The following is a 19239-nucleotide window of genomic DNA, read 5'->3' on the forward strand; positions in this document are numbered from 1 at the left end:
AGTTGTGGGAGATTCCCAGATAAGGTATTTGGATAGAACGTTTTGTGCTAGAGATAGGGGGAACAGGTTAAGGGTTTGCTATCCCGGAGCTGGCATTGGTGATATTATAAACAACATGAATGATATTATGGCTGGTAATGGGAACAATCCCATTATTTGCATTAGCGTGGGAGGAAATGATGTTGGTCGAGTCAGGAGTGAGGAACTGATTCAGAGGTATAAAACAGCCATAGAGTTAGTTAGGAGCAAGGGAGGAATCCCGATCATATGTGGCATTCTTCCAAGAAAGGGAGTGGGAAATGAATGGATATCGAGGGCACTTGGTGTCAATTGCCGGCTGGAAAGATATTGCAAATCAAATGCAATATCTTTCATAGACAACTGGGAACACTTCTATGGAAGAAATGAAATGTATGCTCGTGATTGGAATTGGCAAAACGATCAGGGAAAGAGAAGGTCCGCAAAATAACAATTCACTTAGGGTATATTACACTAACAGTAGAAGTCTAAGAAATAAAATTAACGAATTAAATGCTCTTGTCTGCACAGAAAAAATAGATATTATTGCACTTACCGAAACGTGGATGAATGTAGAAAATAGAGAACTATTAGCTGAATATCAAATATATGGATTTAAACTATTTCACACAGATAGATATATTAGACGAGGAGGTGGAGTAGCCATATATGTTAGGGATAATTTGAAATGTAGTCTCAAAGAGGGAATCAAAACAGAACCACACACAGAAACTATTTGGATTGAATTAAACGAAAAAGCTAATAATATTATAATAGGAGTAATATATAGGCCACCAAATTTAGACAGAATGGAAGCAAAGCATCTATGGGATGAAATATCTAGAGCATCTAGATCTAACAGTATTTATGTCATGGGTGACTTTAATTTTAGCGGAATAAACTGGTTGAACAAAACAGGGAATAGTGAAGCAGAAGATTTTCTAGAATTAATTGACGATTGCTTTCTTACGCAACACATTAAGGAACCAACACGGGAAAATAATATTTTAGATTTAGTGTTAACTAACAGGGAAACGCAAATTAATGACATCGAAATAGGGAGTGAGCTAGGGAGCAGTGATCACAAAGAAATCAGATTTAGCATAGAATGGAATAGACCAGTAGGAGAAAATTCTGTTAAAGTGCCAGATTTTCGAAAAGCTGATTTTAATAGCCTAAGAAATTTTTTGGGTCAAATTGATTGGAAAGGCTTGGGTATGGGGTGTGGGCCGGTCTTGGAGCGAGACATGAACCCAGCGATAGGTGACTTAAATGGGGATTTCGATGTGGATTCAATATATAACTTATTTAAGAAGATTCTAAACAAAGCACAGGAACGTAGTATACCATACAAATTGAATAGATCGTATACTAATGACCCAAAGTGGATAACAAAGAATTTGAAGAACCTTATAGGTAAAAAGAGAGCTTGGTACAAAAGGATTAAAAATGGGGAGGTCACTTTAGAACAGGAATTCGTACAACTGGTTAGAAATGTTAAAAAAGAGATAAGGAAAGCAAAAAGAAACTATGAAGTTCGCATAGCAGGGCAAGCAAAGACAAACCCTAAAGGGTTTTTTCAGTTATATCGTACTAAGACTAGGGAAAGGATAGGTCCATTAAAAACTGAGACAGGTCAAATAACAGATAGTGATGAAGAGATGAGTAGTATTTTTAATAAATATTTTGTATCTGTATTTACTAAAGAGGAACTTAACAATATGCCTTCAGCCGAACAAGTCTATGTGGGTGGGGACGAGGACAGGTTGACGAGTTTAGCAGTTACCAGGGAGGATGTTCTTAAACAAATAGTAAAACTCAAACCAAACAAATCCCCAGGGCCGGATGAAGTGTTTGCTAGGGTGCTTAAAGAATGCAAAGAGGAGCTTTGTGACCCACTGTCAACCATATTTAATAAATCAATAGAGTCAGGCAGAGTGCCAGAGTTTTGGAAAGTTGCTAATGTGATACCAGTTTTTAAGAAAGGAGATAGATCACTTGCGTCTAACTATCGACCAATTAGCCTAACGTCTATTGTGGGAAAGTTACTCGAATCTATAATAGCAAATAAAATTCGTCTTCATCTTGAAAAACATAAATTAATAATTGAGTCGCAACATGGTTTTATAAATGGCCGTTCATGTTTAACAAATTTGTTATCTTTTTATTCTAGCATTGTTGAGGCAGTTGATAGTGGTAAGGATTGCGATGTTGTATACCTTGACTTTAGCAAAGCTTTTGATACAGTGCCACATGAAAGACTGATTAAAAAAATAGAGTCTCATGGTATTGGGGGTGCTATATTAAGCTGGATTAGGGCATGGCTATACCAAAGGAAACAGAGAGTTAGTATAAATGGAATCAAGTCAGAGTGGGAAAATGTTGTAAGTGGAGTGCCTCAAGGCTCTGTCCTGGGACCTCTGTTGTTTATAATATATATAAATGATTTAGATTCAGGTTTGAGTAGCAACATTTGCAAATTTGCCGATGATACGAAAATCGGTAGGGAAATTAATTCGGAGGAGGACTCACTATCACTTCAAGTTGATCTAGATAGGGTTTTGAAATGGTCAAAGGATTGGCAGATGCAGTTTAATGCTGATAAATGTAAAGTTCTGAGGTTAGGTAATGATGATAGAGTTACAAGATACGAGCTAGATGGTGTTGTGATTGCGAAGTCGGATTGCGAAAGGGATCTGGGAGTTATGATTAGTAAGAATTTAAAACAAAAGGATCAATGCATAAATGTTCGTAATAAGGCAAATCGGACACTTGGATTTATTAATCGCAGCGTTAGTAACAAGACACCTGGTGTGGTTCTCAAGCAATATCTTGCTCTAGTTAGGCCCCATTTAGATTATGCAGTTCAGTTTTGGTCGCCATATTATAGAATGGATATAAATTCACTTGAACGTGTCCAGCGTAGGATGACTAAGTTAATTCCCCAAATTAGAAATCTTTCATATGAAGAAAGATTAACAAAGCTTAAGTTGCATTCACTGGAAAGGCGAAGAGTTAGGGGTGACATGATAGAGGTTTACAAGTGGATGAATGGACATAACCGGGGGGATATTAATAGGGTATTAAAAGTATCAACACAGGACAGAACACGAAACAATGGATATAAATTGGATAAGTTTAGATTTAGGAAAGACTTGGGTAAATACTGTTGATTTGTGGAACCAATTGCCGCGTAACATTGTGGAGGTGGGGTCCCTCGATTGTTTCAAGCACGGGTTGGACAAGTATATGAGTGGGATTGGGTGGTTATAGAATAGGAGCTGCCTCGTATGGGCCAATAGGCCTTCTGCAGTTACCTTTGTTCTTATGTTCTTATGTTCTTATCTACCAGACAAAATACTCATATTTATGACTGAACACAATACTGAACAAAACCATAAAACTGCCATTCAATAACTAGCCAAGCTAGCTGATATACATGAATTGCTTACTAAAGTCCCTCTCAGAGCAGATTCAAATAATTAATATTATAAATCTAATTATCATTCTTGTAAACCTAAGGGTTAACAGTTCAAACAAGTGTATAACACACCTGCTACTCACAAGATTTCTTCTCCTGCTAAACTTAAGTTTGAGAATACTCAGTTGCAAAACGGCAAAATTGTAATGCATAAACCTGCAGTTAAATCAACAGGGGTTGACCACTGGCAAATATTGTTCTTATTGTAAGAGAATAGGTCATGTAGTAAGTGCTTGTTTTAATTTGCACCCTGAGTTAAGACCTACTGGTTTAATCATGAGTAAAGGATTGTAAGTTAATAATTCTAACTGTCACAGTCACTCTCCATTGGATGACTGAATTTAAACCTTACTTAATTTCCCACAGTGTTTTATCTGATGTTAGGACAAAGGACTCTGGTGAGTAGGTATTACTTTAAGGAATTGTGGGTAGTGTCCAACAAGTATCTTAAATTAAATTTAGCCTTAAGTCAACTTTTACGCCAGGTTGGTGCACTGTCGGAGAAAGTAAGCAGTTGTCTATTCCTAGGGTTGATAATATTGTGTGTAATATCGCCAATCGCCAAGTTGTAGGTACAGAGTTCCCGATTATGTTAACTAACTCTGAATGTGTACTGGCTCAACCAGATGCAGAGGATGGTGTCATTTACCATGCATGTGTTGTGACGAGGTCAATGGGTTAGAAGAGTGATGTTAATCCTGCTACTACCAAGGTGGATGTTCCAAAACCCAGAACCCTTTCAGACAGGGATTGGGAGGTGGAACTTGTTGATTCATTTATGACTAGGTCAGATGACGAGAGTTAGTCTGGCATCTTGACCTCGATCTATACTAACCAAGTGGACGAGTTAGAAGAGGAGGTCAGTGTACCAGTTACTTGCCCACTCACTCCAGTTGTTTTAGTCATTGACCTTGAGTAAGTTGCAGAGTACTGATCCTAGTTTATCTGGGTATTGTGCGGAAGCGGCTGCTACTGTAGATACATTGGAGGAAAGTATGGGTTTCCCCTTAGGACGATGGAGACCTAAAGGATGAGATTAGAATTCAACGTGTTGTCCCCAGTGATTATCGTGAGCAAGTCTTGTAAGCTGCACACGATGATGATATGGGAGGTCACCAAGGTATCACTAGTATGTATCATAAAACATATTAATTCTTCTACTGGCCCAAATTGAAGAAAGATGTGGTCAGGTATTGTCACACCTCTCTAGTATGTCAAACTGTGAGTTAACCCAGCCAGACTGTTCCGAGAGCACCATTGCAATCTATTGTTGTGCCAGAGGAGTCTTTTTCACATTTGATTATGGATTGTGTAGGTCCATTTACCCCAGAACTAGATCTGGCAATATGTTTATGTTTACCTTAATGTGTATGACTACTAGATTTCACGAAGTTTATGCTCAATGTAATACTAACTACTAAAACACTTATAAGGCACTTGGAATGGATTTTCTCATTATTTGATATGTATTGCGTCATTCAGACAGATAATGATAGCAGTTTTTGCTCTGAAGTATTTAACACTTTTTGGGAATCTTTAGAGATCGAGCATAAATTCTCTAGACCGTATCATCCATGTTATAGTCCCTTGACATATGGGTAAAGTTTATGTGCCTTACAGTCGTATTAATTAATTAGTATTTGCGGCATTGCCAATATCAACTGTCAAGAGGTGAAAATAAACAACCGTTTCACAAACACATCATTATACTTCATGAAGAGGTAACAAAGAATAAAAAACATAAACATATAAAATAAACACAGGTAGCCAAGAATAACCAGAACTCTTTACATAAAATAATGCGGTGTAATTACAAATAATAAGCACTGATTATTTGATTAATATTGAATGAATAAAGGTTATTCAAATAATGGTCCAACCAGATAGTTAGGTATGTTACCGATCAATAACAGGCAATATTGAATTATCTCGTAATTACAGGTCCACCTCAGACAATTCCACCCACACTACTGGCAAACACAATGCCTACCAAACGTCTCGTCTAAACATTACCAATTAACACCCACAAGAAAACTCTCAGATACTCTGCTAGCCGAGAGCAATACTTATAAACATAATTAAAAATTAAAGAATATGAATTTAACTCTAATAAGGTGTAATTAAAAAATGTACATAAAAAACAAATGATAATTAAAGGGGTTTAATCATGGACACTAAGTTGATACAATGCAAACATCAGTGAAGATTTAAAATATGGGGCAGCCCCACCCCCTCCCCAACCCCACTAGATGCCACTGTCTCCATTCACATGAATAAACATGCAGTAACAACAAAGAAATATATAATACTGGCACACTTTTGTCAGGTGGAGTTGAAAGTTTCCACCAAACTTTAAAAAAGCTGTTGAATACTAGAGGGGAGAATTGTCCAAGACATTGGGAAGAAATCCTACGTTTTGTCTTATTTGCAGCAAGGAAAGGGCTGCAAACTACCCTGAATCGTTCACCTTTTGATCCTGTTTTTGGACACCAGGTAAGAGATCCGTTATAAATGCTTCATGAGAAAATGCTTAGGAATGTGTTAGTTAGGCTGCTCGCAGATCCCTGAATGATGTGAGAAGTAAACTGTGTTGTACGAAAGAGTTGGCTTTACAGTATTTGTGAGAAGTTCGGTAGGTGATGAAGCAGCGACGTGATAAGAAATTCAAAGCAAAACTCAGGACTTTAAAGATTGGTGATGTGGTGTTAGTAATAAAACTTCGTATTGGGACTTCCATGTCACACAAGTTTGAGGGATCGTACAAAGTTATTGAGAGACTCGGGAATCTTTCATATAAAGTGTGTAATACGCAGCATTCCACACAGTCTATGACTGTGCACTTAAACCGGTTGAAGGCTTATTGCTGGCCAAATATTGTGGATTCTTTTCATCATGGAGAGTTAACACTTAAGGAAGAACTTAGTGTGGAGAAAATGTTAATTTATCTTGTTTCAATTTCAGTTCCAGAGAAGAGATGCTATGTTATTTGTAGGATGAGAAGCATGATGTCCAGGTCCTGTTAGGGACGTATTCCAGCCTGTTTGGGGAAGTATCTACTCAAACTCACATCTTTGACCATCATGTCCAACTGCTCGATTCTACTCCCATCTGACTGCATCCTAATCGAGTGACTAGAGAAAAAACGTATCATCCAACAGGAAGTGGATTTTCTACTGCAACATAGATTTATTCGTCCAAGCCAAAGTTCTTGGAGGTCTCCTTGTTTGCTAGTTCTTTCTAAGAAATATCAGATACCATTAACTGAAACTGAAATAACATAATTACAGGTCCACCTCAGACAATTCCACCCACACTACTGGCAAACACAATGCCTACCAAACGTCTCGTCTAAACATTACCAATTAACACCCATAAGAAAACTCTCAGATGCTCTGCTAGCCGAGAGCAATACTTATAAACATAATTAAAAATTAAAGAATATGAATTTAACTCTAATAAGGTGTAATTAAAAAATGTACAGAAAAAAAACAAATAATAATTACAGGGGTTTAATCATGGACACTATGTTGATACAATGCAAACGTCAGTGAAGATTTAAAATATGAGAGCAGCACCCCCCCCACAACTCCCCAACCACACTAGATGCCACTGTCTCCATTCACATGAATAAACATGCAGTAACAACAAAGAAATATATAATACTGGCACACTTCAACATGCTACAGTTAACTCAGACAAAATATTCAGGAAAACAATAAGATGTACTATCAATTTTCAAATAACTGAAGAATGAACTTAGTAACAAAAATGCTTTATCATTGTCCATGTTAGAATGAAGAATAATGATTCGTAACAATCCGCAAAGTCAAGGTGGAGTTGAAAGTTTCCACCAAACTTTAAATCAGATGTTGAATACTAGAGGGGAGAATTCTCCAAGACATTGGGAAGAAATCCTACGTTTTGTCTTATTCGCAGCAAGGGAAGGGCTGCAAACTACCCTGAATCGTTAACCTTTTGATCTTGTTTTTGGACACCAGGTAAGAGATCCGTTATAAATGCTTCATGAGAAAATGCTTAGGAATATGTTAGTTAGGCAGATCGCAGATCCTTGAATTATGTGAGAAGTAAACTGTGTTGTACGAAAGAGTTGGCTTTACAGTATTTGTGAGAAGTTCGGTAGGTGATGAAGCAGCGACGTGATAAGAAATTCAAAGCAAAACTCAGGACTTTAAAGATTGGTGATGTGGTGTTAGTATTAAAACCTCGTATTGGGACTTCCATGTCTCACAAGCTTGAAGGATCGTACAAAGTTGTTGAGAGACTGGGGAATCTTTCATATAAAGTGTGTAATACGCAGCATTCCACACAGTCTATGACTGTGCACTTAAACCGGTTGAAGGCTTATTGCTTGCCAAATATTGTGGATTCTTTTCATCATGGAGAGTTAACACTTAAGGAAGAACTTAGTGTGGAGAAAATGTTAATTTATCTTGTTTCAATTTCAGTTACAGAGAAGAGATGCTATGTTATTTGTAGGATGAGAAGCATGATGTCCAGGTCCTGTTAGGGACGTATTCCAGCCTGTTTGGGGAAGTACCTACTCCAACTCATCTCTTTGACCATCATGTCCAACTGCTCGATTTTACTCCAATCCGACTGCATCCTATTCGAGTGACTAGAGAAGAAACGTATCATCCAACAGGAAGTGGATTTTCTACTGCAACATAGATTTATTCGTCCAAGCCAAAGTTCTTGGAGGTCTCCTTGTTTGCTAGTTCTTTCTAAGAAATATCAGATACCATTAACTGAAAGAGATAGTGAAGTACCAGATTTAATAACCTCTGATGGAGCTTATGAATTTAATGTTATGTCATTTGGTTTAAAAAAATGCTTCTTTAACTTTTCAAAAGTTAATGAATACCTAGCTAAAAGTAGATCCAAATTGCAGAGCATATTTGTACAACATTGTAATTTATAGTAATTTTTGGGACGATCATAATTCAGGTTTACAGAAATTGTTTGAAGTGTTGTGGAGAAGGAATCACTTTGCCTTAAAAGAAATTAAGTTTTGGCTTGTAAGAAATTTGAAACTTACCTGTCAGGTAATACAGTAGTAGTGTTTACAGAGCATAATCGTCTAATTTTTATTAATTAGTTAAAGTGTAAAAACAGAGAATCGTAAGATCGTTTTTAATTCTGCAGGAATTCAATTTAATGACTAAACATATTCCTGGTAGGTATAATGCGATTTTAAATGCTTTATACGGAGGAATCCAAACTGATATACCCTAATTTGGGAATATTGTCACATATTGTAGTGGTTTCCTTATGTTTTATTTTTTTGTGCATTCATCCGTAGTGGTTGAGTACTAACTACTGTACTTGTTTTTAGTAAAAAACATACAATCAATCTTCAATTTATTTTATTTTTCTTCTGGGAGAAGCAGGGATGTTATGAACCAGGTATTTACCTTATTCTCACTGATAATTACATATGCAGAATATTCATCTCACCTCAGTTGTGATATACATGGTTATTTGCATATTGACTTTTTATGCAAACGTATTATATTATAGTATTGTCTTACAGTATATTGTACAGTATAGTGTATTGTATCATATTGTATACGATGTGGTCATGAGCGGGCATGATAAGTGGACCTGTGCAGGATGTGAGAGGAGACGAAATTGATGGTGCGGATCACTGTTGCCAATTTTGTATTATGTTAAAGCATGTATTATTTTTTTTTGTGAAACTCTTTATTACTGAGTTATTTTCAAGATTGTACAAGATATTACATGCTTATGATTTTACCTGTTTACGAGTGATTACTTCCATATGTAATGAGTTTGTTAATTAAGTTCAGATTTCTTGTTAGACTTGTCTAACTTGTCTAACCACAATGATTGAGACAAGCGTCTGTGTGTGGGAGGAGTGCAGGGCGAGTCAGTAGCTGAGATGTGTTTGTTCTGGCTGGATGCATTCGTAGTTTTGTCTTTATGTTTTTTGTTATTGTACTTATTTGTTGATAAGTGTGTCTTAGAAGTCAAGTAATCATATTAAAAGCCAACTGTGCAGTTTTATTGAATCAGGAATCATTAGACCAGAAGTGATTAATGTGCTATGAAATTATTTCTGATTTATTATTTTGTGTTACCCATCACCCAGTAAACTGGTGTTGTTTACTGTCCCCAATACCACAGTAGTGATGGTGATGGATGGTGGTACAATGAACTTCTATAGCAGAACAACACCACAGTAATGATGGTCATGGATGGTGATACAATGAACTAGATTGGCAACACAACACCACAGAAGTTATGGTGGTGGCACAGTGAACTAGAGTGGTAACACAGCACTACAGTAGTAATGGGTGATGGTACAGTGAACTATAGTGGCAGAACAACACCACAGTCCACCACAGTCACCTCCCTGATGTTAATGTGGTTGACTGCTGCCCTCACCACATCCAGACCACTCACCACCACACCGAAGGCACATGGCCAATGGGAATCATCCTGGCAGTCCCTGGTGGTGATGACGAACTGAGCACTCTTGGTACTCCACCGCGGCCACCCACTCCAGACAGCTCCTGCCCGGCCTGACCACCGGTACTGCCCCTGGAGGTCAGGCAGCAGTGGGTCTCCCCCCGTACCATCATTACTCTGGTAGTCTCCGCCCAACACACGCTCCCCCGGCAGGCCCTTGTCCCCCACCCGCAACAGGTTAGTGTTGCGGTAGGTGTGGCCCCGCTGGCCCGTACACAACAACACAAACTGTCTGGCCAGCGGAGTGTCAGGGGTCAGCCGGATGATGACCCGTCCTCTCGTTGACCCCGCCCACCCCAGGTCAAGGAACGCCAGGGTGCACGAGGGGTCCAGTATGCCCACAACCTCACTCTCCTGCACAAAATTAATTAAAATCATTCTGATATCTGTATAATAGATTTATATCATGCTAGTTATCTAAACTCAGTAGTCAGTAATATCAGTAAAGTCAAGTGGGTGTAAAAAATTACCTGGAGGGTGTAGGCGTGGACGGGCGAGGGCTGACGCAGAAGTGGGTGGAGGTAGAGGTGTCCGTCTTGTAGAGTAATTCTGGCGGAGCGGCGGCCATCTTGTTCGTCCTGGATGGCCAACACCCGGCCAGCCTCTTGACGGGCTCCCTCATCCTGCGGAAGTCCTCAACCTGTGGACATTGTCAGCCCCATTAACAGGGGGGGGGGTTGAAATTGTCAGCCCCATTAATTTGTGTGAACATTGTCTGCCCCATTATGAGCCATGAACGTTATCTGCCCTATAATCAGTTTTGGACTTTGTCAGCCCAATTATCAGGTGTGGACATTGTCAGTCCATTATATGATGGTTGGCAGCTGATGTACCACAGTAATTGTCTCAAGATCCCAGACACCTTTGTGATGCATGCAACCTGCATCAGTTCCTGCATCAGAGCAAATGGTAAATAGAATAAACACAGCACTTCCATGGAGTAAAATGCTGTAACATTGGAGGAGTATAAAGAGGTAGAAAGGTATGTGAATAAAACGGACAAAAATTACGATCCGAAGTAGCTCTGAAGATTCTGATGAAAGATTTACAGGATCAACAAATATTACAAAACGAGTTTGTAAACATGATACCGACAGCAAACCTGGAGAATCAAGAAGATGTAGGTGAGGGGGATCTCAAAAGCTCTGGAGACAGACCAAGAAGCGTTGGAGAAAGGGGTGAAAAATAATCTCATAAGAAACTTTAGTAAACCAGATGGTAAATTAGATCAGCAAAATATTGAGGAAATGATATAAAAGCTAATCGGCAAAGAGGACGATGTGAGCATTTGCCAGGTAGGGAGGGAAGGTAAGCCTGAAGCAAAATTGGTAAGCATAACCTTCTTAAGTCTGGGGCATAGAGAGAAAATGCTCAAACTTACACATAATTAAATCGTCTGGATGGTTATCTCACAGTGAAGAGACAAAATAAAAAAGATAGAACCGAGAGAGTAAAAACTAAAGAAATTAAGAAACGCAGACCAAAATAAATTAGAAACGACTAGGGCAGGTGATGAAGACAGTGGGAGGAGGATAGGGGATAGTCCTTCACTCAACTCAGTGTGGCAGAACTAACCCTATACGTCTCCAGCGACAAGCAGGCACCAGGTCAAAGGAGCAACATATGAAATAATAGAGTACAGAACACAGGAACTGGCCCCTATCCCCTCGGCCCCCTTCAGAACAATGTCAAGAGTTTAATTTGCTTCTACACTCACTAGGCCAGAACTAGTGAATACATTTGATGCATCGTATGCGCCAAAAAGATTGGAAATCCCATCATCACTATCATGTTCAGCGAAACATGGGAACGAGAAAAAAAGACTATCAACAGGGTGAGTGAGGAACTTCAAAATACCTCCAGGAGGAAGTTAATAGGAGATCTAGACATATAATAATAATAATAATAATAATAATAATAATAATAATAATAATAATAACAATAATAGTAATAAATAATAATAATAATAAGTAATAAATAATAATAATAATAATAATAATAATAATAATAATAATAATAATAATAAATAATAATAATAATATTATTATTATTATTAATTCATTGTGTTGAGGACAGGCAGCTTGGGTGTAGGTCCCACACCCACCCCTCACCAAGGTCGAATCACTGACACCGCTCAGGATTCAACTCCATAACAAGCTGACTAACTCCTGAGTACCTACTTACTGCTGTACTGATGTATGAACAGAGACAATAGGTGATTAGAAATGCGCCCAACCATTCCGGAACTGGACCCCTTAATTTCAAACATTCCTCATAATATTGTAACTGGTGGAAGGCCTTGTGATCAGTGTATAACATTTCTCAGAATATTGTAACTGGTGGAAGGTTTTGTGGTCAGTGTATAACATTCCTCGGAATATTATAACTGGTGGAAGGCCTTGTGGTCAGTGTATAACATTCCTCAGAATATTGTAACTGGTGGAAGGCCTTGTGATCAGTGTATAACATTCCTCAGAATTTTGTAACTGGTGGAAGGTTTTGTGGTCAGTGTATAACATTCCTCGGAATATTGTAACTGGTGGAAGGCCTTGTGGTCAGTGTATAACATTCCTCAGAATATTGTAACTGGTGGAAGGCCTTGTGGTCAGTGTATAACATTCCTCGGAACTTTGTAACTGGTGGAAGGCCTTGTGGTCAGTGTATAACATTCCTCGGAACATTGTAACTGATGGAAGGCACTGTGTTCGGTGTATAACGGAAAAAAATGATAACGGTTAATAAGAGGATTCTGGAAAATTTCTCCAGTGAAGGAAACTTCGTTCACTGAAAGTTTCAGTTATATTGACTGTGAGAATAATATGAAAGTGATTTTATGGCTGGCCTATAATGCAAGGAACCATATGATGACTTAACCTGTTAAATGGTCAACTGGAAAGCAATATAACTGAACGGAATGTCACTATCCAATGCTGTCAATCTACCCTATGAAAAGGAAAGAGGAATGCAAAAAAATGATAAACTTGCAGTTATTTGCTTCATGATCTCTCCAGTGATATCTTGAACTTTACTCATGATGTTGTTGGCTGAGTCTCCCAGGTGAACGGGACCTGCTGTGGTACCTGCCGCTGTGATCATCATAATATCCAGGGCCTTCCTGATGGTCTCCTGCACCTGTCATTACGAACACAAACATTAATACTGAAGGTTGAGAACACTGAATACTCACCACAGTGTACAGAAACTCCAAGATGAAAGTAGATTTCATTATAAGAAAATATTTCACTTGTTGGAGCAAATTGTTCTCGTATTATAAAGTGTAGTTTGATCTTTGTGGTTCTCTGCATCAAGTGTTTATACACACAAAACTATACTCAGTTGAGTGAGAACTATGTGACCTTCAGTACATACCTTCACTGAGGTGTGTACAGTGTTGACATCCGGGAAGAGCGCCTGGCACTTCTGGGACCAATGTTGTACCTCCACATTGCACTTCTCAGCTGCGTCTATGATTGTGTCGGCGTTGTCTATAGCGTTGACTGTGTCAAGGTTCACCAACATGGCCTGCAGCCGAGTCTTCTCTTCCTCTCCCCGTGATGTCATAGTCACCACGCAATCATCCTCCTGTTCTAAGAGCTTCATTACGGCCTTGTTCTGCTCTACCAGTCTCTCCTGGAGTTGAAGGTGTCGAGTCTTCCAGCCATTCAGCTGTCCCCGGTATTCACCCAGTTGGGACAGTACCTCCTCACACTCAATAATGACGCTGCTGATGCTGCTCTTCTGCTCCTTCACCACAGAACGCAACTTCTTCCTGGCGACTCCAGTTTGAGTTCCCATTGCCATGAGCTGGTGGTGTTTTAGTTTCCTAACAAAGGCCTCCATACCATAGTTTATAGGGAACCGAGAAGCAGCCGAGGCACTGTGCTGGGTGCGGCAAATGGGACACGCCAGCTGACCATTCTTAATAGCTTTGTTAACACACTGGGAGCAGAATGTGTGCCCACACGGCAGTGAGCGAGGCCGTACATCATCATCAAAACTGATAAGACAGACTGAACACTCCTCTGGCTTGTGGTAATCCTGTGGAAAATAGGGCATAGTTACGTTGATGTGTAAATAGATATTGGTATTGCATTTACAAATAAATGCTTTATTGCATTCTAGACCGGGTACCTGGCTATGTCAGGGTTCTTCTCTACCTCCCCTCCTCACCTCTAGTAGTGTGTGTGAGGTCCTGGCGGAAACCAATTCTTTTTGCTGACGACACAACCTTCATTTACTCCAGTCCTGACCCCCTTGCTCTTAATGCCACAGTAAATACTGAGCTAAATAAAGTCCATCTTTGGCTAACTGCCAACAAACTCACCCTTAACATTGACAAAATTTTCTATATTCTGTTTGACAATAAAACCTCTAATCAAATAAATCTCAAAATAAACAATACCCGAATTTGAAACAAATTAGATGGCAAATTCCTTGGCATTCTCATTGACCACAAGCTGAATTTCCAGGGCCACATTCTAAATATATCAAAAAAAATTTCAAAAACTGTTGGCATTCTTTCTAAGATCAGATATTATGTACCCCGCCCTGCCCTGGTGACTCTCTATTACTCCCTCGTCTATCCATATCGTAACTATGGTATTTGTGCTTGGGGTTCTACTACCCAAAATCATTTACGTCCTCTAATTACTCAACACAAAGCTGCTATTAGGACAATATCCCACTCTGTCCCCAGACATCACTCGGTACCCCTACTCAAATCTCTGAATATGTTAGATATTAAGTCACTGCACATTCTCTTATGTGTATTATACATATATAAAACGCTGAACTGTAATGTCAGTCCTGACCTCAAAAGCTTCATTGAAGGTTGTAACAGAACCCATGACCACCACACCAGAAATAAATACAGTTTTGATATTCCTAGAGTATATTCCTCGCTCACTGCCCACACGGCAGTGAGCGAGGCCGTACATCATCATCAAAACTGATAAGACAGACTGAACACTCCTCTGGCGTGTGGTAATCCTGTGGAAAATAGGGCATAGTTACGTTGATGTGTAAATAGATATTGGTATTGCATTTACAAATAAATGCTTTATTGCATTCTAGACCGGGTACCTGGCTGTGTCAGGGTTCTTCTCTACCTCCCCTCCTCACCTCTAGTAGTGTGTGTGAGGTCAGATAGCATTAAGAGAGTTATAACGCAATGAGACTCCGGCTGTTTTTAAGGGAGTTTTCTTTTTTGGGCTCATCCACCTACTCCCGGTTAACACGCCTAGCTCATGGTTATTCAAACAGCCACAGATTACTGAGAACACCCGTTATTAATGCCCTCACCTTCACTAGATAGTGACAACACCATCACTAACACATTGACTGGGAAAAGACAACACCATCATTAATGCCCTCACCATGACTGGGTAAAGACAACACCATCATTAATGCCCTCACCATGACTGGGTAAAGACAACCATCATTAATGCCCTCATCATGACTGGGTAAAGACAACCATCATTAATGCCCTCACCATGACTGGGTAAAGACAACCATCATTAATGCCCTCACCATGATTTGGTAAAGACAACCATCATTAATGCCCTCATCATGACTGGGTAAAGACAACACCATCATTAATGCCCTCACCATGACTGGGTAAAGACAACCATCATTAATGCCCTCATCATGACTGGGTAAAGACAGTAAAATAACTCCTTACCATTTTCAATGGGCAGCAGTTGTGTTTGTTATCGTCCTTGGTAGTCGAGCAGAGACTAGAAGCAGTATTACCTGTTAGGAGAAAAAACAAAATATGTATTTAAGGATCAGATAACTAAATGTTTTCCGCCAACCCCTAATACTTTTGAGGAAAAATAAATAAAAGTAAATTTGTAGGCATGGTAAACTATTGTTGTGGAATTGTGGTGCGGCTGGAGTAAGGAGGGTGGGCATAACTAGGAGTCCTATCGTGGCCAAGTGGGTTAATGCAGAGGTCCGCGGCCGACCAGGCCTCCAACCCCAGGAAGCAGCCCGTGACAGTTGACTGACACCCAGGTACCTATTTTACTGCTAGCTAACAGAGGCATAGGGTTAAAGAAACTCTGCCCATTGTTTCTCGCCGGCGCCCGGGATCGAACCCAGGACCACAGCGTGCTGTCCGCTCGGCCGACCGGCTCCGAATCCCCCACTCCTTTTCCCTCATCCTCCCCACCATTCCCCACTCCTGCGTTTGATGTATTCCCTAATGATCTGATTTTCCATCAGAAAATTGAGAACATCAAATGATCTGATGTTCCCATCAGTGAAATATAAGAAAATTGGTTAAAAAAATAAATGAAAAACAATAAAAAATAAACTACACTCACGAAATGAACGGTATGGTAAACAACACAGCTCAATTCCAACGCAATGTCAAACAATAATTCAATCAAAATTTTAATTAATGGAAATCTATGAAAATTCAATTTGTCATTGAAATCGGAAACATGGAAATGGAATCGTAACATATTTAATATAGCGTGTGTGTTGCTCTTACATGCAACCGATGGTGCTGTTTTTTTTAAGAATAATTTTACCTGTGATTGATGTGGCATCTATACTTATACTAACAAAATTAACGGTATGGTAAATCCCGTTCATTTTGTTAAATTCCATTATATATTTGTTAATTTGTTAAATTCCGTTTATTTTAAAACGTAGCTCAATTCCAACAAAATGTCACAAAATAATTAAATCTAAATGAAAATAAATCGAAATCAATGAAAATTCTATTTATCAATGCAATTGGAAACATTGAAATGGTATCTTAATATATATAGTATAGTGTGTTATTACGTGCAACTGATGGTGCTGTTAAAAAAAAAAACGACATGTTCTTGCCTGTCACAGGTGTTGCATCTATATAGTATGAATACAAAAACACATGCATGTTCAAATGGAATGTTGTCAAAATTTCAAAGCAATCGGTGAAAGATCCCTTTCGCAATCGATTGCGAAAGTTCATAGACAACTGGGAACGCTTCTATGGAAGAAATGAAATGAATGCACGTGATGGGGTGCATCATATCGAGGGCTGGGGTTGTTGCTGCTGCGAACTCGTTGGAACCAGTGGTTAGAGGTGTTTGTTTGGGTTTAAGCTGTTAGTAGATAGTGGTATGGGAATTGATTTGGAGGAAGGTGGTAATAAAAGTATGTGTTCGTAGGAGAAAAGAATTGGCAAAATGATCAGGGAAAGAAAAGGGCCTCAAAATAACAATTCACTTAGGATATATTGCACTAACAGTAGAAGTCTAAGAAATAAAATTAATGAATTAAATGCTCTTGTCTGCACAGAAAAAATAGATATTATTGCACTTACCGAAATGTGGATGAATGTAGAAAATAGAGAACTATTAGCTGAATATCAGATAAATGGATTTAAACTATTTCACACATATAGATATATTAGACGAGGAGGGGGAGTAGCCATATATGTTAGGGACAATTTGAAATGTAGTCTCAAAGAGGGAATCAAAACTGAGCCACACACAGAAACTATTTGGATAGAAGTAAACGAAAAAGCAAATTGTCGGAAAATCCGACACCATTTAATAATCATACAGATAATAGCTGTATTGTATAAACAAGTTACCCATAGAAAACGTAACTTGTAGTGGAATTACCATCTAAAGAAAATGGGATATCATCACCACATACTATTATATTCTCCACCTATTATGGTGGGAATTATTCTTAAATACATTAGCCTTTTGACTTTACCATCATAAAAACATCTTATATAAACTTAATTATCAATATTAAAGTAGAGTAAATGTGACCCTTCTATCACTTTCTGAAATCTGGACAATGTAAGCCAGGCGTCAGGGAGGAAGGAGGGCAGCCATTGTTGTGTCACCTCCGAGACGTGTGGAGCAAATTCGGCTCCTATCATATCTGGACAATGTCGGCCAGTAGCGTCATAGTATGGAGTGTTAGACATTATTGAGACCAGAGACGCAGGGAGCAAATTCGGCTCCTGTTAATTTTACTTGGACGAAGTGTTATGGAAACCAAAGGTGTACTATTATCACACGCTGTCAACAAATTCAAGTTAAGTGTCTTTCCGAAACCCGTATATCTATCATTAGTGGCCATTAATGTCATTGGGTAGGGTGACCCGGTTAGATCACGAAATCGCCTCATACTAAAGGTAATTAAGCCAGGTCTTCAATGTTCCATGTACAGTATTTTCTCTGATATAGCTTGTCATATATAGGTATCTGGCTTTACAGCTAGCGCCCTTTTGACAGGTCAAGACGAGGAAGCAAGACTTTGTGCACCAGTTACTGGGTGATGGAAGCTATCTCAAAGAGGATAATTTGGTGTCTACACCCTAGTTATACCTGGTGGACTAACCTGCTGTACTATAAGATAAGGAACCTCTTCAATGTATGTAGTCTATTACTGTAGTTTGATTGGCTGCATATATAAATTTAATAAACCCCCCTAATGTGTAGAGGATCGATTTGTGAGATTATGAGATTATTGCAGAAATACAGTCCACTTAACATTATACAAATTGCTATCGAAGTATATAAATTAACGTAAATATATATTCATATAAATTAAATAAATATAAATCTCACAGGTCGGTTCCCACATTATTTGGTCATCTTCGAACCGGATGACGGATTATTTGATCCTTTGAACCCACATTTGGTCATCTTAATACCGGATGAACCAGTTAACCAGTGGATTCATTAAATAAACTAGTGCAGTGTGATTTATACAAAGGCCAGCAGTCAAGACGGCGGCATTGACTCGTGCGAGTTCACGAGCCCCGCTCAGTTCAGACGTAGCCTCGAGGGAGCTCAGGAGCCTCCCTCAGCCCAGTTCAGCTTCGTCAGCGGTTTCATGCACACCCACAGATATTTGGTGGCGTGTTATTTCGTGAAATGACAGCGCTAATATAGAAGCCAGCCAAATTAGTGACTGTGTCTTCGCGTTATTGTTCACGGATTTCGTGGTGTTACATTTCGCGAGAGATTATCTACGAATTTTGTGGAGTTTATTTCGCGAGGTCACTAATAATATTTAATACTTCTAGATAATATTAGAAGTTTCATAGAGGCTAATTAAGAGGCTATTATCAATAATTGTGTATATTATTTCTCCAAAATAGAGAATCATTTAATATATATTGCACTAGTGATCACAGTATAATATTTACTAATTGCCAACCCACAACAGGGTAGGATATTTACCATTGATTAGTTGAACTATTATTGCTC

General features: G+C 38.9%; 1 protein-coding gene across 1 annotated transcript; it reads right to left on the reverse strand.

The window, feature by feature from the left end:
- Positions 1 to 5187: 5187 nt before the first annotated feature.
- LOC138356764 (uncharacterized) lies at positions 5188 to 14065 on the reverse strand. Its single transcript, XM_069313086.1, has 4 exons — positions 13379 to 14065; positions 12991 to 13141; positions 10480 to 10643; positions 5188 to 10363 (listed from the first exon to the last, which is right to left on the reverse strand). Exons 1-4 carry the CDS (start codon positions 14063 to 14065, stop codon positions 9851 to 9853), a joined length of 1515 nt encoding a protein of 504 aa, XP_069169187.1. The 3' UTR covers positions 5188 to 9850.
- Between the last annotated feature and the right edge of the window lie 5174 nt (positions 14066 to 19239).

Source organism: Procambarus clarkii, chromosome 74, assembly GCF_040958095.1.
Source record: "Procambarus clarkii isolate CNS0578487 chromosome 74, FALCON_Pclarkii_2.0, whole genome shotgun sequence".
Classification (NCBI taxonomy): Eukaryota; Metazoa; Arthropoda; class Malacostraca; order Decapoda; family Cambaridae; genus Procambarus; species Procambarus clarkii.

Coding starts and splice junctions, on each gene's coding strand:
- LOC138356764 (XM_069313086.1), bottom strand. CDS start 14,065: ATGCCCTATTTTCCACAGGATTACCACAAGCCAGAGGAGTGTTCAGTC. Junction 13,142..13,378: donor CTGTACACACCTCAGTGAAG/GTATGTACTGAA, acceptor TCGTAATGACAG/GTGCAGGAGACCATCAGGAA. Junction 10,644..12,990: donor CATGAAGCAAATAACTGCAA/GTTTATCATTTT, acceptor CCACAGGTTGAG/GACTTCCGCAGGATGAGGGA.